The sequence below is a fragment of the Rissa tridactyla genome, chromosome 10, assembly GCF_028500815.1.
Source record: "Rissa tridactyla isolate bRisTri1 chromosome 10, bRisTri1.patW.cur.20221130, whole genome shotgun sequence".
NCBI classification, from domain to species: Eukaryota; Metazoa; Chordata; class Aves; order Charadriiformes; family Laridae; genus Rissa; species Rissa tridactyla.
In genome coordinates this window covers 18,832,379-18,856,997 of record NC_071475.1, presented here as the reverse complement: position 1 = coordinate 18,856,997, position 24,619 = coordinate 18,832,379, and the positions used below count along the sequence as shown (strand labels likewise).

The window sequence follows — 24,619 nt, the reverse complement described above, 5'->3', positions numbered from 1 at the left end:
GTCCCCGTGACTCGCCAGTGGTCAGTTTCAATGAAGCCGAGCAGCTTGGGTTTGGATTTAGAGAAGATGAAATTACACTGCAGCTACCCAGAAGACAGTGTTGCAAAATCCAGGCCTTTAAAAAGTCAGGCTCAGAAACCCCGGTCATTTTGGGGCTGTGTTTATTAATTCTGTTATTTTGAATTTTTAGCCTGCCCTCTTGTCATGCTCACGAATGCGCTCCAAAGTCACAGTGTGTTTCTTAAAAAAACCAACATAATCATCACCGCTGTTATTATTTAACATAACTGGAGATTCCCATACGCCGATCTGTCCCCGGGAGGTGGCCCGGGAGTAAAACGCGGTACCCGACAAGCACGGCAGTGACGGCTCCGCGGGGGGGAAGGAGCCCACGAGGTCCCTCGCCGGTCGGGGCCGGGGGGGGGACGACGACGACACCGGGATGTCGCCTGCCTTTGCCCCCCGCCGCCGGGGGGGGGCAGAGCCCGGGCTGGGGAGGGGACGGGGGCTGGCGGCGGGATGCCGCGGCCGGGTCTCTCCAGCCCGGTGCCCGCCGGCACCTCCCCGGTGCGGACCGGCGGGGCCTGGCGGGGGAGAACCGGCGGCGGGGGCGCATGCGCGGCGGCGGCGGGGCGGCGGGGGCCAGAGCGGCGCGGGGGGCCGGGGGGAGGGAGGCGGGCGGGCGGGGAGGAGGCTGGGCCGGGCCGGGCCGGCTGCCTGCCCGCCTATTTGAGGGAAAGTAGCGGTTGGCGGGCGCTCAGTGCCGGCCGCCGTGGAGAGGCAGCGGGGCGAGCGGCCGCCGCCGGTGGGTGCCCGCTAGCCGGCGCGGCGCTGCCCCCCTGCCGAGGACTGCCGCGCTCGTCGCACGAGTGGCGGCGGGGGGAGCCGCCCCGCGGGGCCGCCTCTGCCCCTTTCCCCGCCGCGCCGTTAATGGAAACATGGCGATGGCGGCACCGACCGGCAGCGCGGCGCCCGTCGCCCCGGCCCTCTGCGGCCACCTGGCCCTGCTGCTGCTCCTCGCCGCCCCCGCCGCCCACGGCTACAGCTTCCCCCAGCAGCACACGTAAGTGCCGCCGCCCCGGCCGGGACCCCTCCACCCCAGCCCCGCGGCTCGGCCCCGCCGCCGTGGCGCATCGCGGGGCCGCCCCGGGGCCTGCCGGCGCCGCGCCGGGGAGCGGCAGCGGCGGGGCCGCGGCGGGCGCTGCCGGTGCCGCCGGTACCCGCGCGGTGCCCGTGCCGGCGCGGCGCTGGATGCGGTCGGGCGCGGGGGTCTCCGCCCGCTCCCTGCCGGCCGCCGGAGCGGCGGGGCGAGGAACGGACCCAAAGTTGCTGGAAAGCACAAACTTCCCCGGCGGGTGCCGGTGTGCAGGGCGGCTACCGAAGCGATAATGTGGCGAGAGGGGGGAAAGGCGAAAGAGGACTTCGTGGTTTGGTTTTTTTTTTTCTTCCCCCGCCTCCGTTTCAAGCACACAATATGGTACCCACAACCGGCCGGACCCACCGGAGTTCGAGCATGAACTAGTAATAAATGGATAGTTCCACAGGCTATCTGAGCTGGCGGGTCGTCCTCTCCCTCCCTCTGGACCGGCAGAAATGGGATGTAATCTATTGAAAGAGAAAGTCGGAAAGCAGCTCATTTGGGTGAGGGGGTGGGGGACTGGAGAGTCGCTGCAGGAAGGATATAAATAGATTTTTTTTTTTTTTTTTTGGAAGAAAGCAAGCGTTTTGGAAGTTAATGTTTGGGAATATTTGCTAACACATTCGGCTCTCTGGCATACCGTGATAACCCCGAAGCCCTGTCCCCCTCCACACAGCCATGCAAAATCTTGCCGAGATGTATTTTAAGAGGCTGTCATCTCCGTTATGAAATGCTGAGGTTTGTTGACACAAAACTGGAAAAAAAATAAAAAATCCAGACGATTCAAAGTAAAGGCTGACACTGTGTCCTTACAGTCTGCGTTTCTGAAGGTGGGGGAAAGATTTCAATGACATAGAGTTAATAATAGCAATGTTGCCCTTAACTTTGTGCTGCCCCAGTGGATGTGCACTGCTTTATGTCACAATTTTCTTGTCAGTTTTGATTTGCTTAAGAATAGAAATACATTTTATATATATGTCATAGGGAGTATTTTTGAAAGACTTTTAGATTAACATCTTTGATCTCAAAGTACATTTTTACAGGCATGTAGTCAGGCCTTCTGAAAAGAAGGCTTATCGGCAGAAGAAACAGCGTTGTTTATTTGGGAGAGCTGTAGCTTACTGTGTTAATATCTGGCTTCACCGAAGGCATAGTGGTTTGCATTCCTAGTTTATTCAGAAATACCTCCCATTCAAACAGATTCTTTCTGAATTCTTTTGGATCTTCTATCCATATTTCTAAATATCTTTGACCTTTGGGAGCCGATGAGTTCCCTTTTCTTGCTGTCACATAAATACAGGAATTCTTCAGAATAAGACCCTGAGAAATGTCTACCTACAGGGGGAGGAGAGGAAAGGAAACGTGCCAGTTCTTGTCCAAGTACGACAGCCTTATGGCCTGATCCAGCGTTGCTCTCACATGAATAATCTTTTATTTCCATGAGAATCCCAAGAGAAGTAAAGGGCATTATGTATGTGGTGAAGCACAAATAAAGTTTGTGGGATGTTTTTGATATTTCAGCAGCTTTTCAGGGGTTGTAAGTTGTCGCTTTCTCCTTTTAAATTTGCAACACAGAATCATATTATAAAATAAATCTCTTCTGGGTACCAGTTTACAAGTCAGAACTGTGTTTGCTTTCTAACTGCAGAAAGTTTTATAAGAAGGTTTCCATACCAGGAGAAACATACTTGAGAGGCATTTAGTTTGTAAATAAGGCATTGGCCTCCCCTCACCCAGGCTGATTATTATCTATATTGTTCTAATAAACAATGCCAGCTTTTTAGTTAAAGCAGTTTTATTCCAGCTAATTTGGTGGGGTTTACTAGGATAGACTTTGTTAGCTCTGTGCTCTCTTATCAGTGGTCTTATCAGAGTGGGCCCGATCCTGTACTGAGAGAAGCAAGATGAATAAAAACTGAACCCAGTGGCCAAGATTGATAATTTATTGCAAATGTGAAGGAATGGTGCTGAGAAGGCCACTAATTCTGTGTGTGCCTCTGGAGGGAAGTAATGCTGTCTGGCTACATCCAGAGAAGAGACACAGAAGGGACGCAAGACCTCAGCCTGACCTGGTATCTTCTTGCTCGTTTCGTTCCCCTTATGACCTGTTTTGTGAACCCAGAGAAGAGAAGAGGCACGAATGGATGTTTGATGATGATGCACAATTGCTGGGCAGTAGGTTAATGCTGTAACATGTGGGCTGAAATGCCTCGCAAGCTCTGCCCTAGGGCTGCCGTGATTGTTTCTCGGGAAGGAAATATTTAATGGGAATAAAGAGTGCAATGGTCGCTGGCACCAAGGCTTGAACAACAGTCTTTAATTGACTGTTCCCTCCGGAGTAGCTCCCTGACTGCACCCTCCTTGTTTTTAAAGATGTTGGATATAACTTAAATCTTTTTGGAAGGTTTGTCGGCCAGAAGCTGAGTTGAGCTGAAGAGATGGGCTGTTAAATTCTTCCCGTTACGAGCCAATTTTCTCCTACTTTGGACAATGCACCCTTGTAACAACAGCAAATGATTTGGAGCATTGATTAGAAACCTTGTTTGTCTTTTGGAGGTTTTCTCCGTAAATCACTTAAGTCATCTTTCACTATAGGACTCTCAAAAATGAGGCTGCTTTTTTAAGCAGCCTCAGAACTGTTTCATTCTGACAGGCAGCAGACTGAATGATTAGGATATTTTGCCTAAGGGGGGGAAAAGAAGAAAATAATGAAGGATTTTTTTTTTTGTTACAATTGTATTAATTATCATCAGTGATTCTGTGTGTTGATTCTTGGTTCTGTCCCTGATAAATCGCTGGTGTTCTACATTATCTCTCTCTTCCCGGGTAGCATGGTTTTAATCATCTTATGCTGAGCTAAGGAAGGCTCGGCTCAGCCAGTTGTCCAAAGGGGAATTTCTCACTGAGATTTAAAAAGCAAAATCCCAGATTGGAACAAACTCATTGGGGCGGGCGCGTTAGGTGATGTCCACTGACTGACAAGGCTCCTTTTAGGAATGGTCACGTACAAGAATGTGCATCTGTGTGGTCAACGGGATTAGTGGCCGTGGAAAGAAAGGCTGTTGGTTGCAGTTAATTTTTATTTCTTTTTTAGTAGTATGCAGAGGGATTTCTGTGGCAACATGGTAACAACCTCTGCTTGAATTTCTGAGAGATTTGTTATTAGATGATCGAAAGCCTGGTCAATCAGGGGAGTCTTGCACCTGTATTGCCGTCGCCTCCCGTTAGTGGGGATCTTGTGCATGTGAATGCTGGGGAATGTGGCTGCCAGTGCTGCCGCCCAGGAGTAGAACAAACCCCCTCCTCACTTTGCAGAAAGGCTTTTTGTCACTTGGACTTGAAAGAAAATTGCCATCTGCTAGAGGGTGGCGAGCCATTTGCTTCTTGTGAGGAAGCAGGTGTGCGCAGAATTGCTGCGCGGCTGCTGGGGAGGCTTGGCTTCATCGCTGCTCTGCAGGGCATCTCCAACCAGCCCGCCAGGAGATAGCGATGTCTGCAGGGGAAAGCACCAGCCTGGGGACCAGGGTCTGGTCCTGCCTCTCTCTGGCATGAGATTTAGCACTTATCAGGTGCAGACAGTAGTTTTGGGCAGCAAGCTGGAGGTGTTCCCAGTGTTTCTGTGGGATAGTCAGCAGTGAAGGCTCCTGCTGAGAGCAGTAAGTCCTAATAGATGCCCATCACCACTGGAAGGTGGTCTTGAGGCTGCCTCTAGTAAATTAATTACTTCCTTTTAGCAGGTTTTGATTTGTACTTGTGTTATTTCACCCCAAATGAGGTTAATGATGCTGGTAGTGATGGCACATCTGGGCTAGCAGGGCTTGAAATAAATAACTCTATTAGGACTGGATGCTTTAGGGTTTGCAGGATGCCATGTAGAGGAAGCTTCTTCTCTTGTTCTACTGCTCACCTGCTGCACAGTCAGAAAATCTCTTCCAATTATGGTTTTGATGCTTGGGAAGGGAACTTGTCTGGAAAGGTGCAGAGAAGAAGTGGGGAGATGGCCCTGCTTGTCTTCTGCTACACTCGGCTGAGCAGAGAGACAGCTCCCTGGGAGGGCAATCTACCCCCGTGAGTGACTGACAGATAACGTCGCTCCATCCCTGCCAGGGCTGAGCAGCCTCCGTGAGAACTGGTACCCAGTGAAGGCACAAACACCCTGTGTCCCCGCAACATCCCTGTGTGGGCTGTGCATCAGTGGCAGAATCTGCTTTGGGGTGTGCAGAGGCACCCTGGACTGCCCAGAGGTAAAAGAAGAGCCCCAGGGAGAGGACCGAGTGTTGGGGTTTTTTTAAAGCAATTTGCAATATTTCGTTGGCATTTTAAAAAAAATTCTCCGTTCTTGTTACCGTTCCTGACTGCTTCCTGCTCGGGTCTCTTCATGGGGAAAGGGCTGGCATCACAGAGCAGGGCATGACCACTTTCTTGTCTGTCCTTGTGACACCTCAACCCCATACCCTGCCTGCAGTAATCCCCTTCAAGATTGCAGTTTCAACTGCATCCATTGAGAAAGTGTTAATTTAAATTCTCTTGGAGGGTTTGTGAGTTCCCACTGAAATCAGTAAGGCTCCTGTACGTAGACCTGAGGGTAGAAATGGGCTCATGCTTGGCGTTTGACAGGCATAGTTCAGAAGCTTCATTGTAAAGAAGCTTTGTGTGTGTTGTATACACGTGTGCAGTAGCCTCTTGAAAGCTGAAGGTGGTTACACAGGGTCTAAATGGAAACCTGAAAATTTATCCTTGAAAGAGCTTCCTGGTGTTGGGCTTCAAAAGCCATCAGAAAGGCTCTTGAGGGCTTAAGTGCTGGGGCATCTGCACACTGTAACATTGTACATGTGCACAAACCGTACGATTTAGACAATGCTTTTTTCAGCCCATGAAATACTCAAGTGGGATGAAATAAAAGAAAAAGTCATTACCAAGCGAAATACTTGAGTGAAACATTCAGCAAGAAAGGGCAGCATCTGAATGTTTCGATATTTACTTTTGCAGGAGCCTCTTGAAAGCAAAATGTGTTTTGTTAGCAAAATTATTTTTTCCTCTCTGGGGTGCTGGTAGTATTTTGTTGTTTCAGAGCTGTTCCTGTAATCTAGCCTTCATCCTCAAGTTTATTATTGCTGGGTTGCATGGGGATTGGGGTTGTACAAACTGTTGTTATTGGAGAGTTGGTTTGTATCAACAAGCTATTGGCATGGTTTTCTTAAGGCTGAATCATTTGATCTTTCAGAGAATGCATGTGGATTTTCTTCATAACTTCGACAGTCATCCTACAACCTTTCCAGTTCTGTCTCTGCCTTTGGTCATAAATATCGTAAGAAATAAAAGGTATTTACCCAGAGCAAAGGATTAATTCTTCAGTTGTAAAGCAGAGTGTTTCTTGCATTGACTGACATGTGAGTGATGGGGATATTTAGCGATCAGCTTGTGACAGGTGAAAGGGCTGCCAGGCAAGAGACACAAGGATCTGAATGGCTGTCAGGCCAGACAAAGGTTGCACGGTCTGTGGTTTCTGTATCTATTCATTAACTCTGCGCAAGGTCGTTATTCTTGCCTGTGATGAGGCTACCATGCCGCCTCCTCGGAAGCCGCCTCTCAGTCTGGTGGAGGCAGTGCAGGAGCTGTTGCACAGCACACCTTCTCGCAGGACCACGGGGGACCGCCTGTCAGGAGAAGCAGCATCAGGCCTCCTCCCCTCGCTTCTAGTTGAGGCTGAGAACTCCAGAGGAGGTAATTGCTGATAGCAATCAGATTGGGTGCTAAATAGGGATATAAACCATTTAGTGCAATAGCTCTGATGATGATAAAGCCTTGGGCACAGTTGCCAAAACAGAAGTTGAGTTTGCGTATCTCTAATGAGCCAAGTGCCTTTGTGCAGTAACACCACTGAAGTGTGTGGAGTTAAACCCAAGAAACACAGGATCCAACGTGATTTCTTGCTCCAATTTGTGTCAACAGTCCCTGAAGTTCTTGCAGTGAAAAGATGATCTTTAATAAGAATGAGTCTTCTGCCCCGACCATGATCCTTCTTCCGTTGTCCACAGAGGGTGGGAATGGAGCTACTTTCCATGGACTAGGCTGGAGCTACTTTTGCACCAGTGGGTATTTGTTATGAATCCAGTGAGGTCCTGGCCAGACTTTGCGTTTCCTTGGATTCTGCTGGTGCCAAAACTGTTCTGCTACCCTGTCCCTACTGATGCTTGGGGAATTTGTGAATCGATACTGGTGGTGCCTACAGTGAGTATGTGTATCACTGCCATAGAAAACCCAGAGTGATGGATTACAGTAGGCACGTTCATTTACCTGACAAAGGTTGTCTATCTTGAATTATTTATGAGGCTTCACAGCATGCTAGTAAATTTTGTAAAAGCAATGGAGCCCTGGTAATGTGAGCCTCTTCACTGCAGCTTCCGTAGTAGAGTTTTGCTGAGAAGGTACAGGAGGTGGGGGATGGAGGAGGAGGAGGAGGAAGAAATAGGCAGCGAGAGCGGAGGGATAGAGAGAGACTGCTGTTTTCATGTGCAGATGATGAGGTGTGCACAGCAATGAAGTGCGAATTACTTAGATCATGCTGTGCATTGGAGCAAAAATCTGTGTAGTGTCAGAAAGCAACTTATGCTTCAGGGGAGGGTGGGGGGGAAAGGATGGGGAGTATAAAAACAAGGGCAGAGAAGGATGAAAATCTCATGACCACAAATGCTGGCAGCTTCCCATCCATAGGAATGTTATTTGCCGAGGTAGTTTCTTTAAAGTATGTACTAATTTTGGTGAGGCTTCCTTACATAGTTCCGCCAAATGAAGGATCAAGTCAGAACTGGCCAGGCTTTTCTGTGTGCCGTTCGGTGTCTGGAAGGTTTGTCAGCGTGCAGAGCATGTGGCTGTGGACCAGAGAGGTTTGCCCAGGATAACCTAGAAGATGTGTGGCCCAAGGGAGCATTAAGTCAGCGTTATCCAACAGGGAGAGTGAGGGCAATAAGAGCCTGAGTCCTGACAGCAGCGTGTCGGCTTGCCTTGGTCCCTGCTGGAATCCCATTTCAGAGTTAAAAATCCGTGATGCAGCAGGCACGGTGCAGGTTCAGTGTTGCTGCCACTGCATAACTGATTTGTTGATAAATAGAGCCTCCCCCCACACTTTCAGGTTTTCCAAGCCTCTGGGCCTTCCAAGCACAAAGTTATCCCTTAAACTGTTAAATTGGTGGAAAGAATTGGGGAAGAGTGTTGTATCCATCTCCATTGAAGTGACAAATGAGGATATGATTCTCCTTATAAATACCAATGCCTTTCAACTCATAACAGAGCTGGGTCCTGAAACTTTTCTCTTGTTGCAAGCTACCAGACTGTTTGCTGTCAGTCTGTTTCTTCTCCAGTGGGCACTTTATTCTTCAGTCCGGAAGAATCCGGTATCCAAAGTCTGAGTTCACATTCATCCTCCAAATAACAAAACCAAACGAGGCATATTTCTAAATATTTTTGAGAGCCGACCTTGTATAAGCCACTTATGCTGCAAAAATGTATAAAGCTCTCACTGATTTAATTTCTGTTGAACTAGAGATATTCTTGTATTTGAATTCTCATCTCTATTGAATTTTATGTAATAATATCTCTTTATTGTGGTCAGTGAACACTTTCTCTACGGTATGACACAGTGTGAGGGTCATGAATGCAGTGCCTTGTTTACATTTCTAACGTATGGTTTTAGAGTTACTGAATGCCTTCTTTGCTTCAGTCTTTACTGCTCAGCCCAGCCCTCAGGAGCCCCAGGCTTTGGGGAAAGTAACGGGGAAAGAGGAAGATTCCCCCTGGGTTGAGGAGGATCGAGTGAGGGATCAGTTAGGTCAATTAGATGTTCACAAGTCCATGGGCCCCGATGGGATGCACCCGAGAGTGCTGAGGGAGCTGGCAGAAGTCATTGCTGGGCCGCTCTCCATCATCTTTGAAAGGTCCTGGAGAACAGGAGAGGTGCCTGAGGACTGGAGGAAAGCCAGTGTCACTCCAGTCTTCAAAAAGGGCAAGAAGGAGGAGCCGGGGAACCGCAGGCCGGTCAGCCTCCCCTCCATCCCTGGAAAGATGGTGGAACAGCTCGTTCTGGGCGTCATCTCAAGGCATGTGGAGGGAAAGAAAGCTATCAGAAGAACTCAACATGGATTTGCCAAGGGGAAATCATGTCTGACTAATCTGATAGCCTTCTATGATGGCGTGACTGGATGGATGGATAGATGAGGGGAGGAGGGTAGATGTGGTCTACCTTGACTTCCGCAAGGCGTTCGACATGGTCTCCCACAGCATCCTCACAGGGAAGCTTAGGAAGAGTGGGTTAGATGAATGGACAGTAAGGTGGATAGATAACTGGTTGAAAGGCAGAGCTCAGAGGGTCGTGATCAGGGGCACAGAGTCTAGTTGGAGGTCAATGACGAGTGGTGTTCCCCAGGGGTCAGTACTGGGTCCAGTCCTCTTCAGAGTATTCATCAATGACCTGGACGAGGGGATAGAGTGCACCCTCAGCAAGTTTGCCGATGACACAAAGCTGGGGGGGGTGGCTGACACACAGGAAGGCTGTGCTGCCATACAGAGAGACCTGGACAGGTGGGAGATCTGGGCAGAGAGGAACCTTATGAAATTCAACAAGGGCAAGTGTAGGGTGCTGCACCTGGGGAGGAATAACCCCCTGCACCGGTACAGGTTGGGGGCTGACCTGCTGGAGAGCAGCTCTGTGGAAAGAGACCTGGGAGTCCCGGTGGACAACAGGATGACCATGAGCCAGCACTATGCCCTTGTGGCCAAGAAGGCCAATGGCATCCTGGGCTGCATCAAGAAGAGTGTGGCCAGCAGGTCGAGGGAGGTCATCCTCCCCCTCCACTCTGCCCTGGTGAGGCCGCACCTGGAGTGTGTGTCCAGTTCTGGGCTCCCTGGTTCAAGAGGGACAGGGAACTGCTGGAGAGGGGACAGCAAAGGGCTACCAAGATGATTAGGGGACTGGAACACCTCTCTTATGAGGAAAGGCTGAGGGACTTGGGTCTCTTCAGTCTGGAAAAAAGATGGCTGAGGGGGGATCTTATCAAGGCTTATAAATACTTAAAGGGTGGGTGTCAGGAGGATGGGGCCAGGCTCTTTTCAGTGGTGCCTGGGGACAGGACAAGAGGTAATGGGCACAAACTTGAGCAGAGGAAGTTCCATCTAAACATGAGGAGGAACTCCTTTCCTTTGAGGGTGGCAGAGCCCTGGCACAGGCTGCCCAGAGAGGTGGTGGAGTCTCCGTCTCTGGAGATATTCCAAACCCGCCTGGAAGCGTTCCTGTGCCACCTGCTCTGGGTGACCCTGCTCTGGCAGGGGGGTTGGACAAGATGATCTCCAGAGGTCCCTTCCAACTCTATGATTCTATAATTCACAGTCAGGTTTTTGGCAGCTGTAACATGGACACCAAAATAGAGACAGACTTAAGCCAAGCGAAGCACCTAATATTCAGCTTTATCAGGTGTTGAAGATTGAGTCAGATTCTGAGCTGTGAGTGGTTGAACATCTTTTTATTGCTCCATAACGAATGCAGTAGACCCAGGAGGAGCCAAAGTACCATTTCCTCATGTCTGAGGTAGTCTTATAAATTAGAGGTCTCGACTGAGCATTCACTGTAGTATCACATTCTTGGGATGAGCTGGGGGAAAGAAAAAATAATGTATTGTGTGGGTTTATGTGCTTCCAGGACCTCTACGGGGGGGGATGCCCCTTGCCCAGGTAAAAGTAAACCTTCTGCAGCAGCGTGTCATGCATACCGGGGGGGGAAAAGGGTGGAATAAACAACATTTAATTATTCAAGACCTGCAAGCTGAAAAGAGTTTCAGGACTGTTAGCTAAGCATGCCTCGCAGCTTCGTGGGCACTCTGCTTTCCCTTCCTCCCCTGCCTGCTCTGGGAAGGAGGGTAGATTACATGACTATGAGGGGGGAAAAAAACCCCCAAATCAATATTTTTCTCTTCACGCAGGTCTTGGTTTTTATTTATTCTGGTTTTGTTTGCTGGGAAATCTTAATTGTCGATCAGTGACCAAACTGATGACGTTATTTTGCCTCCCGCAGAATGATGGCACTTGCAAGGGCAGAGACCAAAAGAGCATCAGCCCAAAAGGGGCCCCTTCTGTGCCCAGGCAGGGATGTTTTCACACCCCTCCGTGGCTGTGTGCTGTGGGACTGCTCGTGATTGAGCCATTCTTCCTGATGTTGGATTTGTTACGATGCAGAAGAATTTGCTGTTGCCAGTCTTGCCTCCTGTACCCTGCTACGGCTTTGTTAGTTTTAAAAGCTGAAAAACATCAAAAAATTTTTTTGAGCTACTGGGCCAAATTCACCCCTGATGTAATGATGCTGTGTGATTATGCCGAGGACAACTTTCAGGCCTTTGTCTTTTAACTTTTAAATATCATGGTGGTTGCCGTTGCTTCTGATGTGATTTTTATTGTGAGGTGGAGAAGAGAAATGCATCTAACACATCTACTATCTGCTTGTGTTTTCATCCCGGTTTCTAAATAACCCCATTTAGCACCTGCCCGCCTGTTTGACCTGGCAACAAAAATGTTGTGCTGGCACTTCTGACATCAATACCGCCTTTTTACCCATCATCTTAAGGCTAAATTGAACCCTTCTGTGTCACTTGTTCCTTGCTATGTTTATTTGTTTTGATCTAGTCTTTACTTTAGAGAAAAATCTAACCAGCTCTGTCTCAGTCCTGCTGCCTGCTGGGGGCTGGTGCTCACTCTCATGAGAAGTGGCTCCTTCCACAGGTGAACCTCATTTCCTCAACTTCCCCCTGCTTCCCTGCACTCCCTGCCCAGGAGCAGCCAGGTACGGACGGGCTCCGACAGCTGCGTCTTGGCAGAAGGTCTCACTTCACCGTTGTGGCCGCTGAGCGAGCTCCTGCCTCTTCCCCCTCTTACAGCCCTGTCCTGACAGCTTTGCTGGTGCCGTGTTTGCTCGAGCACGCGCTGCTGTGTGGGAATCTTCTTTTCCTGCCTTTCTTCTCTTGACACCACTCCAAGTGGAGCCGTGTGCTGAAAGCATTGCTGGTTTGTGCAGTTCATGAATGTGATTATGTGTGCTGAAAGCGGCCTTTTTTTATTTTATAAGGGCCACTTAATAAATGCCACTTATTTGGCGACTCTTAGGCAACTGAGCGCATGGCCGCCTCCTCATTGGGAAGTGGCTGCCAGACCCCGTCCTGTTCTCTGGAGTCACAGCAGACTGGTGGAAGAGTAGGCTTGCCACTTCCCAGAAAAAAAAAAATGTGGTGTTTTCATGGTAGTTTGCGTAGTACTTGACATTCATTCTTAGTTAAATCTCCTTATTGCTGTGTTTGTGCCGTTTCAGTTGTTATTAGATCCCACAAGATAGCATGAGGATTCTTGTATGTGAAGTTTCTTCCAGAGAACGACCAGGCAGCTGCAGAAATGAAAGGTTTAGTAAACGGTACCTGTCCTTCTCGCAGAGGAATATCAGAGTGACTGCAGTGTGGTGGTGAGCTGAAAAGGGACCTGCTATGGGCTGCGGGTGAGATGCTCCAGCTGATGCATTACCTGAGGCCCATGTTTGGGCCACAAGTAACATGTGTACCTGCAGTCTCTCCACTTAACAACGTGTGCCTCTTGTTGGATGAAGCATTCATGTGCAAAGCCTGGTGCTTCAGGGCCTGGGTGGAATTGGTGGCGAGAGCACTGTTTTGTCCCTCACTGGAGCGGCCAACTTGCAGTACTGGGTGAACTGTGGTTTGTTGAACTGTTCTGAAGTTTGTTTGTGAAGTTCAAAGAACAAAAATCCAGATCCCATGACCAAAGCAAGGACTATTCCAAGTATATAGTATTTTTTTGGTCTAACTTTCCACCGGAAAGTAACCTTGCTTCCTCATGTAGCTTGGCTAGCTTGGCTACAATGTCATTCCTTCTCTTTTTTTTTTTTTTTTCCTACTGCAATGATGTTCAGGTTTAGTATTTATCTTCTAATAGTTTCTGAATAGTGGAGTGTTTGCATTACTGACAGTGACATATAGTTAATCTTGAGCACAGATAGCTGTGAGGAGTCCAGACAGACTTCAGCCCTTGGTGGCATGCTTCTGAATGAGGAAATTAGCTTGGAAATTGTTGTTAAAATTGCTCCTGTGTTAATTTTGCTGTCATACCACAGCTTCTGGCAGTATGTGGGTTACCAAGATGCTTGTGACTGAGAATGAGGGCAGATTCTCACTTTGGAAGAGTCTCAGCAAAGACCTTGTCTTACACCTTTGCTTTGAGTAGATTTGCACTAAGGAATTTGGCCCATTTTTCCATTGCCAGGCCTATCTTCCAGGTGTTCTTTTATCCCCAATTGATCTTCTGGCCTACTTTCTATCTGCTATGCATTAAAAGGTGACCAACCTGTCAGTCTTGGCTAGCATCAGGAGCAAAGCTTGTGTGCCTCAGGCTTGTTCCCTGGGGAGACAAGTAATTCTTTCCTGCTGCCCTTGGGATTGTCCCCCCTCCCTATTGCCATATGAGTGTCTTGTCCTGTTCTCAGTCTTCCACTCCTTATAACAGTTTCTTACATGTGCTTTCTAGCAGCACTTGCGCTTCCCTGTTGCTTGTTTTGCTGATGAAACTAAGGGTTCAGAGCTTCCAATGTGTCAGTGGTGGAGCAGGAAATGCAACCCAGATCACGTAATTCCTCCTTCTCTGTTCCTCCAAATGAATCTAGGGTCTTTGTTTTGAGATAAATATTTCTTCTGCTACGTCCTAACAAGACACCAGATTCATCTACAGGAACAGAAACATGGCCAGGAGGATTTGGACTCCCCTTGTCCCTTTGGTGTTGGGCGGGTGGGAACTGTCCTTGTGGATGAAAAGCTGCTCTGAGGGACACTATTCTCTGGCAAATGCGTGGAAGTCAAAGCTTGGGCAGTGCTGTTCCCTGCAGTTAGGCGCAGGGCGAGAGGGCTTGCTGCCGAGTGCATAGCACACTCAGCACTGGGCTTTTGCAAATTAAATGGGTGCCCTCTGCTGCGTAAGCCCTATGTTGGCTGCTTGTGCCATGTAAATTATGGTCAGGCACCTTTCCCAAGAAATGCTCTCTTTAAAATTGCATTTTTGTGCTGATGATGCACTCATTTAGAATTGGATCTCTTGTGCTCATTGCTTCCTTGCAGCAAGTGCTCACCAGTGGGACCAGTTACTGAGGGACCTGTAGGGCAGTAGCTCCTGACCATCCCTCGGACATTTATCCCCTTGGACGGTACCTGAGATATCATCTGAACACTTCCCGCTCCCTGTGTGTGTGTCAGAGAGAAATTCTAGAGGCCATTAAGCTGGGTAATTTACATGCTTCTTGAGCCTGTGCCTAGGGAAATATATTTCACAGGTAATTTCAAATCTCTCGGCGTGTGGAAGAAGTCATTATTCTAAATAGGAAGGGGCTGGTGATGTCACGGGCCCCATTGAGAGGACGACATTAGAGACTGGGATTTTTCTCTCTTACAGAAAAGAGTCCGAGGCATTATATTCATCGTGTTTTGGGATGTCAGATGTTTTTGGTTTTAATGTCAATACTCATTTAGAAAAGCAGAAGAGAGAATTATCTTGTAATCTTAAATTTCAGTTACATGTGAGCATATTGTGTGCGAGAGCTGGAAGGAGACTGACTCCAAGATATCCACATGTGTGCGAGTTTCCTGCTTTGTTGTTTGAGTGCTGTCTTCCAAGGGCGAACATCAAACTTAGTATCAGGAGGTTGAGTTGTAGTTCTGACTGCTCCTAAAAGCCCGTCTGGATTTGAGACTATGCTTCACCTTTGTAGCTCCATTCTCCCTTCCTGAAAAAAAACCCAGAAAATATTTTTGCCAGACGTATTAGAAGATTTGACAGTTTAATGTTGATCGGTCCCTTCAGAATGATGTTTGATGGACCATTGCGCTATCTGTGCTGTAATTGTGATATTGCGATGGTGAGGGAATGTGGACACTACCTATGATGATTGTGAATCAAGGTTGTGGGAGCACTGCTGGCTTATTAGCTTGTGGTATCTGGTGAGGAAAGGGACGCACCTGTCCTTAGGCTCCGGTAGAGTTTCCTAGTGACCCTTCCCTTTTGAAAGGGAAGACAGCTTGTTGCAGAGTGCTGTTTTCCTGCTGCAGGAGGAACTCCCAAGGTGCTTGGCACAGCATCCTTGTTCCTAAAGGTGCTCCAGCACAGCATCCTCCTTCCACAGGGTCCTCCAGGACAGGAGGTACATCCTTTCCAATGTGAAAAGCTGCTGGCTGTGGATGGAGATAGCGGAACTGAGGCTAATGGATGTCCTGAGCGCATGTAGCAAATCCTGTAGTACCTTCTGAGTATTTCCAGTGTGGTTCAGTCACCTCCATTTCCATAGGCTTGTGTCCTTTTCAAAAGAAAGGCTGTACATGTATGCTTTTCCCCCGTGGAGGGAGCAGTGTTTGTCCCAGCTGGATGGGGAGAAGGAGAGAGGAGGTGACCTGTGAAAGCTGACAGTTTCATCCCTGGTGCTGTAGTGCTCTGGGTGATGCAGCAGAACCGGGACAAAACCGAACTGGGCTTCGTGCTTCCACTGTCCCTGCCTCGGAGCATGTCTGGATGCCACCTTACAACAGGAGAGGTCTTGCAGACAGCTTTTAGATGTGTATCACAAAGTAGTGAGGTAATGGCATAAAATGCAGTAAACTTTTTTTTTTTTTTAATGCTCTCCACCCCCACCCTTTTTTTCTTTGCTGAAAGGGACTAATACAATGAAGGGCTTCTGCAAATGAAGGCGACTGCATGTGAAATAACAGGGTTCTGGGTGTTTGGCTGGTGAGAGATGCAATGAGTGAGCATCGCTAAGTGCTTTATAATAACAATGATTACAATGCTCTCTTAGGGCCAGGAATCTCTCAGGTAGGGGGATGGTGGGGAGAGGGATTGTTTAAGATTGGGGATTTAACTAGATAGACATCTAGTGACAGTGACACCCGGAAAGCCCCTGAGAAACTTTGCATATGATGCTGTGAGAGGCTACTCCAAAAACCCCAGGAGACATGAATTAACATGGTTAGAGGCTGAAGAATAATGGCAATGGATGCCCCTAAATAGCTCTTGTAGCAGGAGGTCTTTGTGGCAGAGGTTAACGATATCTTTTCTTGGTAAGGCAGAAGTTGTAGACGTGAATTCAGCAGAGGTCTGACTAGTCAATAGTCCTCTATCAGACTCCTTAATATGGCTTGTGTTTTAGTGATCAGATTAATTGTTGTGTGCCTAGTCTGTTTCTGATCAGCTGAAATCTGCAATGGATGCTGAAAGCAGTCCCCCAGTGTCCTGTGGCTAGTAAGGGTTACCCAGGGTGCTATTTTCAGCTTGGCCGTGTTTGTGTTCTGCTGTGACTCTTCCTGGCAGTAGGAGCATCACTGGGTGAGGTACCTTGTGTGAACAAGGGCGTGTTGGGAAGGTCTTTCTTGTCTGGGGCTCTAGTCAATCCTTTATGTCCTGGTTGCCACTGTGACATAACATCTCTTCCTCACCCTTGAAACAGCACACCAGAGAAATGAGAGATGACTACAGTGTACGTACTCAAAACTCTGTTCCAGCCATCAGGACATGGCACTCATTTATCATGCTTTGCCCCATGCCTTGATCAGACTCTTTACACAGATGACCCAAGCAAGGGGCACTGTTTTGCTTTGTCCAGTATCTTACTATTTGCGTAGCCCAGGAGGTGGTTGCTGTGAACTTTCCTAAAGTCTTCGAGGAGCCTGCATCAGCTTGGGTAATCCTGCTGTTGCTCAGCAATGATACAGGAACATGGGGCAACTCATAGCATCTAATCACAAAGCTGTTTGCATGCGCTTTAGATGACAGTGTTCTGGTGGCATGACACAGAAATGCTTCCTGGACTGTCTTCTAGCCTTGTAGCCTCATGTACTCAAGCGACAGCTTCCCTATTTCTCCAGGCTGTGGAAAAAAAACTTCTCCCATCTCCAACCAAAAGTGCAGATCCTGCAAGGTGGGGCTGTTTTGACTTCTGGGGTGGTTCAGCCTTCCATCTGGTGATGAGGATTTACTGGAATGAACAAGAAGAGGCAACAATCTATCCTACTTCTGTCTAGCTCCCAAGAGAGTCATGAATTATACACAGAATAAACAAATAACCTGATATGTCTGTCATTATATCATAAAGGACTTTAATAATTCATGCAGCTTGCAAAATCCTTACTAAGACCTACCCTTCGTAACCTTATCTTTGCAGTGGGGGATGGGATCTCTTCAGCCTCTACTCAGATTGCATCTGTAGAACAGGAGGAGTCAGCAAGGGGGGAGGATTTATCATAAGACTTCATCTGTATAATGGGTTGCAAAGTGACATGCAAGAGTTATCAGCCATTGGGGTCTCCAGGGGTGCTGAAAATGACAAGTGGCTGCACTGGGGGAAACTTATGCAGGTAGTGTGCTTTATAAAACTGACACCTATTCACTTATTTATTAATTCATTGTGTTTCAAGTCCAGATTTCTGACAGACTTTGAGATCAGGAGCCCAGTTCTAATCCTGCACAACGAGGGTGACAACATGGTGGAACCCACAGATGTCTCTTGCTCCTGATGTGCATCAGCAAGTGTGCCACAGAAGTCTATTTTCAAGATTAAAATAAGAGCATAGCTTTCAAAAAAAGCAGGGAGGCTAAGTTATTAGGTTAGCTTTGGCTCCAAACAAAACAGTTAATTGATCAGGGTAGCACGTTGCTGGTATCGCCAGTACAGCTCCAGTAGTGGTAACCATTGCCTTTGGCTTATTTTGCTTGTGCTACAGTCCTGGAGTTGTGTGCTGGTGCTTCTGCCACCATGATATGAGAGGTCAAAGTATGTGAGCCACCCATTAAAGTTCTGTTAGGGTTTGAGAAAACCCGTAACAATTTATTGTCGTTTAGACAATTATTCTATCACCTGATGACCCCTCCCCACCCGGAAAGGGGAATTGGGAAAAGCAAGGAAACACAAGAGTTGAAATATAAATAGATTTAATAGGATAAGACTAAATAATTAACAATAATACTAAAGAACCAATATTAATCCCGATACTAATATAAAATATACAAGAATTATACTCAGCCAATTATATCAGCAGGAAACTGCACTCCCAGAGGTGGACAGTAAATGTCCAAAAATGGACATTTATTGTCCACTGCGAGTGCAACAGTTTTGGAAGAAAGGGAAGGCCTTGGAGTCCAACACTGTGACAAGAAGTTCTCTGGACCGCTGCCATCAAGGGTGAGAGAGACTATGCAGCAAACTTTCTAATTTATACAGAATGTGATGTTCGTGGCATGAAATAATCCTGTTGGCCAGACTGGGTAAAATGTCCAGGCCTCGCTCCTCCTCATCCCTGCACCTAGCAAGGCTTGAAAACACTGAGACCTTGAATCCCACATAGCCTAGCTGGCTATAAAGTAAATATTTTCACAAATTCAGATGCTAGAGTCCTCTAAAAGTGCAGTTTTCCCCAGCATTGGAAGAGAAATTAGTCCTGTGTTGCTCAACCCAGGACAAGTTCCCATTAGCAGGACCATCCCCACGGCAGCAGGAACAGTCAGTCTGGTCCTCCAGACGTAAATGGAATAATTAATTTATTCCTGTTGTAAGGCAACCAAATTCAGTCTTGCTTATGCAGTTGGTAAATGGTTTGATTAGAGTCCTGGCATGGCAGAGGACTTCTTGCTGAATGTGTTCTGTGTCTTGACAGAACTGGAAAATAGCAAACTAGTGTACCATCTCGAGGTGCCCGGTTCTGCTTCCACTTACAGAAGTATGAGTTGGTGGCAATGTGCTGAGATCAGATTTACCCCTTAAGACTGTGACAATTTATTCTTGCACATTTTCAATGTATTTGGGGATCCTCATATGGAGGTCCTGCCAAATAACACTCTTAATGTCCAAGTATCTGTCACAGAATGGCCGCGTCATTGAGTGATGGCCTGAAGATCAACTCTAGGCTCTGATAAGGATGGGAGGAACTCGATGATGGGGTTCGTAGCTGGAAGTGCCTTTTAGAAAAGCACTGTCCTCTGCCGTGTGGAAGATATTTACTGTGATTGGTTTGCCATTTATTCTTTTCATTGCTGTATCAATAAGAGGCCCGTGCAGACGTTTGATCAGAAGAAGGCAGTGCCTGTGGGGGGGCCTCTTGCAGCACTGCCAGGCAAGCGTACCCCTAACTCATTCAGTGACTTCTCCTTCCTCTTTCTGTTGGCAAATCATCCACCAACAGATTGCGATTTTCCTCAAACCTACACTTAGGCTTTAAATTATTCACTGAATTATCCTTTGGCCTCCAGCTCCTTTGCATATCAAATACTCCAAATCAGCTTTTTGTAAAGTTTGAAATTCAAGATATTTTGATTGGACACGTAGCTCTCAAAGAATAGTTATCGTGGCTCTTTGTCATACTGGGAGGGCATTTCAAGTGGGGTCCTGCAGGGATCTGCCCTGGACCCGCTTTTATTCAATAGTTTCATTAATAACTTAGGCAATGGAATGGGAAATATACTTATAAAATTTGCAGGCGATACTGAGCTAGGAGGGGTTGGATGTACTTTGGAGGGCATTATCAGAATTCAAAATGAACTAGAAAAATTGAACGGTGAGCTAGATATCAGCCAAATGAAATTCAGTGAAAACAAATGCAAAGTGCTGCACTTAAGAGGGAGAAATCAAATGTACAAATACAGAATAAAGAATAACTGTCTTGGTAGCAATGTGGCAGAAAAGATCTTGAGAATTACCGTGCATCACAACTTTTGAGTCAATTAAGTGCTGTCATAGCAGAAGGGCACATTCATTCTGCAGTGCACAGTAGTTTTCAGACACGACTGGGGAGGTGATGTTTTCCCCCTCACACAGCACTGGGTTTGACTTCTGTTGGAGTACCTGATCTCCCTTTTTGGCGTCAGCCTTTGGAGATGTACATAAACTGTAGAGAATCCAGAGCAGGACAACAAGAAGGATGAAGTGTTTAGAAAACAGTGCAAAAGAGGGAAAGCTGGGAAAAACTGAGTTTGGAGTAGAAAAAGAAAAAATTGAAGGGCAAAGGATGCAAGAGAATAACAATCTCCCGGTTCTTAGGAGCTGCTTGTAAGAATTTTTCAGTGTCTGCTGTAGGTGGGAAAAGTGGGAAATGAGACTTAGAGAGGATAAGAAGGGAACTCTTTCACCACATGGTGAAAAATGGAACTGGAAAAAGGTACTGTGGGGATCCTGGGCTCACCTTCGGGGAGGATTTAAAGAGCAGATTAGACAGTGCTTCATGCAGAGGGTTCAGGTATTTAGATGTCCCAGTGCAACTAATGGTGGAAGAGAAACTTCCCGAAGCCCCTGCCATCCCACGTGTCTATGACTGAACACCTGCTACCTGTTCTGTTTCTAGGTGGAGTTAGACTTTAACTGGTTAATGCTTCTGTTTTCTGACAGAGAAATCCTATTTAAGGAACAATTTTCCCATTGCCCTAAATGTCATTATTGGTGGCAAGTGGGTGGTTACTCCTGGTTTTCCCACAAAGAATATTTGTGCTCAACAGCTGTTAATGAAACACAAATCTTCTGTATAATTGTCAGACTATTTTTCCCTTACATTTTGCCCAGCTCTATCTATCCCGCAGGTTGAGAAAACTCCCCGCTTATCCTTTTCATTGTATTGTAATACTTGTTGGGGCATCAAACTGGGATCAGGATGGATCTGGTAGGGGGTTTGGCACTTGTCTCTCTTTTTTTTTTTTTTTTTATGCAAGGCATAGAAAAATTGCAGCAAAAATTTGTAAAGATGAAGCAGACAAAAGATAGGACAGAGAAAGAAGAGCAGAAAGTGTTTGTTTGAATCGTGGAGAACGAAGTGATTTAGTGACAGAGCTGAATGTAGAACACATCATTCTGCTGGCTTTCCCCTTCATGTTTCTTGAAGATCTTCCTTGGGATATAGTTTTAATATTAATTTGTCCCTTCCTTCCCTCCGATAATAATGTCAAAGATGCTTTCTTATTATAGGGGAGACCAGATGGTAGAGGTGAATAATGTCTTGACAAATATTAAGAAAAGACTAGTCCAGCAGGCAAATTTTTCCCACCCCTCCTTTATATAAACAACTGCGCACATACTTTAAATTAAAAAGGAGTCATAAAATGACAGTGTGGGAGGCTTGATAATGTCTGGAAGCATGGTCAGTAAGTTGTTTGGTTATTTTGAGGGAAACAGGTGCTCTCTGGAAGTTGTATCTTCAGGGGAAAAAAAAAAAGCAACTTGTTTTTCCTTGATGGTTAAATACTGGCTCATGTGGGGTTTTAGGTATGTAAGAAACTACAAAAACTCAGAGGGGGCACAAGCGCGCACATACACACATGCACGCGTGCGCACTGACACATGCGCTATTATAGTTAAAGGATTAAGCATTGTGAAGGAATAAGCCAATTATAAGAAGTTCCTGCACAGCAAAAATTAGACAACACAGTAATTAATAACCTTATTAAATAGCAATATTTGGGCACTGAACCAAAGCGTATGAATCAGTGTGAAGCATTCTTGGCTGAACACACTGCGTGAAGTGTAGATACTTGTACAGAACACTCTCTGTGTAGAACCCAATAAGCTTTGGGGCAGCATATCTACTTAGCAAGTAGTTTTTCCTCTTGTCCTTTCACGTTTGTGTGAATCTTTCTCTTATTTTGTGGGCCAGGAAGGCAGCAAGAGAAAAGCACTGAGTGTCTGGTTTGTTTTTTTTTGTTTTTTAACATTCTCTCTTGCTCACAGTCAAACAAGCCCCCTCCTGAGGCTGCTTTTTAAAAAAAAAAAAAAGTGTCCTCAAGCAGAAAAACTATTTTTCTTTCTTCTTACTTCTCCTTTCCCTGTGCTTTTGTGAGAGGCTGCTTGCAATGAGGCTTACATTCATTAGGAGTTTGTGTAACTGCCTTACCCACGCCTAGGTTAGACGCAAAGAGGGGTGACTGCAGCCCGTGAAGGGTCTGTCCCACGTAACCTGAGCTGCAGTGGTACATCCTCGTGGTGCCGGCCACGGGCTGTCAGCGCGTGGCTTGTCTGCGAATGTCTTCAGCTTCTGTATAGAAGACCAGGACCCCAAGTTGCCATCTGTTGTGTGCACAAGTGTGGGAGGATGTGGGCCAAGGACAGCCTGTCTCCCGTCTTTCCAGGCAATTCCCATTTTCTTCTGAAGCCATGCAGCTGGAGCAGTGGTGTAGCCTCACAAACCGATGTCACCTACAGCATGAAACGTGCCGTAACCCTAAGTCAGGGCGGCTGTGACCAGTGGCGAGGCACAGGCGCCCACTGAGGGGAGTGGGACAGGTGGGACACTTGGCTTCCTGGCCCTGACTGCAACAGCAGTGATTAGTCTCCTGATGTGCTGCTCATCACAGTAAATATTTTTGAAGCTCTGCTCTTTTTTTTTTTAAGCCTACTTTATCTCATCTTTAAGAAAAATCAAATATGCAAATTGTGAAATCAATTAGCATTTTTGCAGTTTTCTTTGGAGAGGCAGTGATAAATGGTGTTGTGTTTTCAAAAATCACTTATGTCCCTTGTTAAATGTTGCACAGGAGGCTGTAAAATATAGAGGGGAAGGAACTAAAACCATGTTTTTTTTCAATGCAAGAGATTTTTAACGTATGTCCTGAATGTCTGTCATTGTGCTTGTGCATACAATATCGTAGAGTAGTGTGGTTGTAAGAGTCTCCCCAGCAAGGGCAGAGCCAGCTGAGATGATGGTGGCTCACTGGGATATGCTATGCATGTCACTGCTAAAGAGGGGACAGGGGATGTTGGGACTGCTGGGCTGCCTTGCCTGGGGTTCCTGTAGGCACAGAGCTACCGAATGTAATCCCAAATACTACAGCTCAAAGGTTTTCTCCTCGCCCGTGTTAATTCACTAGGAGGACACTGAAGTGGTACTCAGGGAGACTGCGCACATGGCTCATAAAGGGGGCCTGGTGGCTTCCTGTGGGCAGCACCACATCCGTGCTCGTGGCTTCCCAGTCCGTGCATCAGCTGTTTTCTTTATGCTTTATTTGTAAATGCCATTTCATGAGAGCAGTAGGGCACTCCAGGCTGCATGTTTTGAGGAGTTATTGCTCCTCAAGCCCTGTAACGCCACCTGAGGCGTGTAGTAATGGCCCAGGAATGCAATGACTGTCATGTCTTATTGCTTACAGCTTCCATAGGAGACACGCTTCAAAGAGAAATCTCCATGTTCATAATGGGCTATCAGTTTCTTTACCCTCTTCATCCTTGCTACGGTCGTCTTACATAAAATTTTAAGTGCAGTGGCCGTGGGAGAGAAACAAGAGGCCGAAGGTCAACTGAGACAGAATAATAATGGGTTTTATGTATTTTATTATTCTTTTTAAAATGGTAGCTTTCAACCCAGCATATGGCAAGTGAGATGAAACCTCCAAATTCTGGGATGTGGCCCACTCTGAAGACTTCTGGTCACGGACGTTACCAGGGTAAGAGGGACATAGTTATGGGTCAGATAGATACACACACAAGGGCTTTTGCCAGTGGTGTGGGTAAGGGATGTGCCAGTTGGAAAAAATTTTTACTACCACTGGCAAAAGTTCTCATATAGCCATACTATACCAAAAAAAGAAGTGGCTTCAGCTATTATGTTTTTTAATCTAGAAACCTGCTGTCAGCTGTACAGAAATCCCCTCCCCCTTTTTTTGATAGTGTAATGCACTTTTTTTTTTTAATAGTGGTACTTGAAGCTTCTACTACAAGGCTTAGTTGAACTTTCTGGGAAACTGCTTGTCTGTGAGGTTGAGAGCCAGGTATCATAAGGCTGCACAATTAAAGGGAATTGCAGTCTTTTCATGAATGAAAAATCCGATGGCTTTTCCCTCAAATAGTAGTACTTCTTGGGGTGGAGGCAGGGGGTGGAATAAGTTTAAACATTTTTTTTTTTTTTTTAAACAAATCTGCTGACTAAATTTAAATTAATTTTAAATCCCAGCCCAACTGAGCGCTCAGTGTCTCTTTTGCATATACCAACAGAGTAATACCGATGCCTCTGTCTTCCTGTATAACTTACGCTCTCTGAAAGCTTGGCCGTGTGTGACATTTATGCGGATATGAGCAGTTGTTAATACTGATGGATACAGCTCAAGATGGACGGTAATTTTCCCTTGCTGTGGTGGTGTAGGTGTTCCTGGAGGCAGCTGACGCAGGCAGGTGTCACTGAAATCGAGGATCTTGCACAGAGCTGGAAGTTAAGGAAGGGTGTCAGCTCCGTAAGTCCTCAGCAGGGTTTCTCAGACCTGTGGCCAAGTACGAGCATATCATTGATTATTTTTATTTTTTTTTTCAGTTCACTGGACAAACTGGAGGAGGGGGAAAAAAAGCAATTAAAAAAATTCAGTCTTGGTGTTTCAAAGCATTTTTTTAAATGAATGATGTGTAAAAATAAATAGCTTTTGTAAAAATACTTCAGAAGGTTTATG

General features: G+C 46.7%; 1 protein-coding gene across 3 annotated transcripts in view; it reads left to right on the top strand.

Moving 5' to 3' along the window:
* Positions 1–768: 768 nt before the first annotated feature.
* CACNA2D2 (calcium voltage-gated channel auxiliary subunit alpha2delta 2) overlaps positions 769–24,619 on the top strand; it is a 226,210-nt gene continuing 202,359 nt past the window's right edge. For all 3 annotated transcript variants that reach the window (XR_008468742.1, XR_008468741.1, XM_054216511.1), the window contains exon 1: positions 769–1,063. Coding sequence is in view for 1 of the 3 variants with exons in the window: in XM_054216511.1 (XP_054072486.1) it covers positions 939–1,063 (125 nt within the window). In the remaining 2 variants the exon portion in view is untranslated. The remainder of the gene's footprint in view (positions 1,064–24,619) is intronic.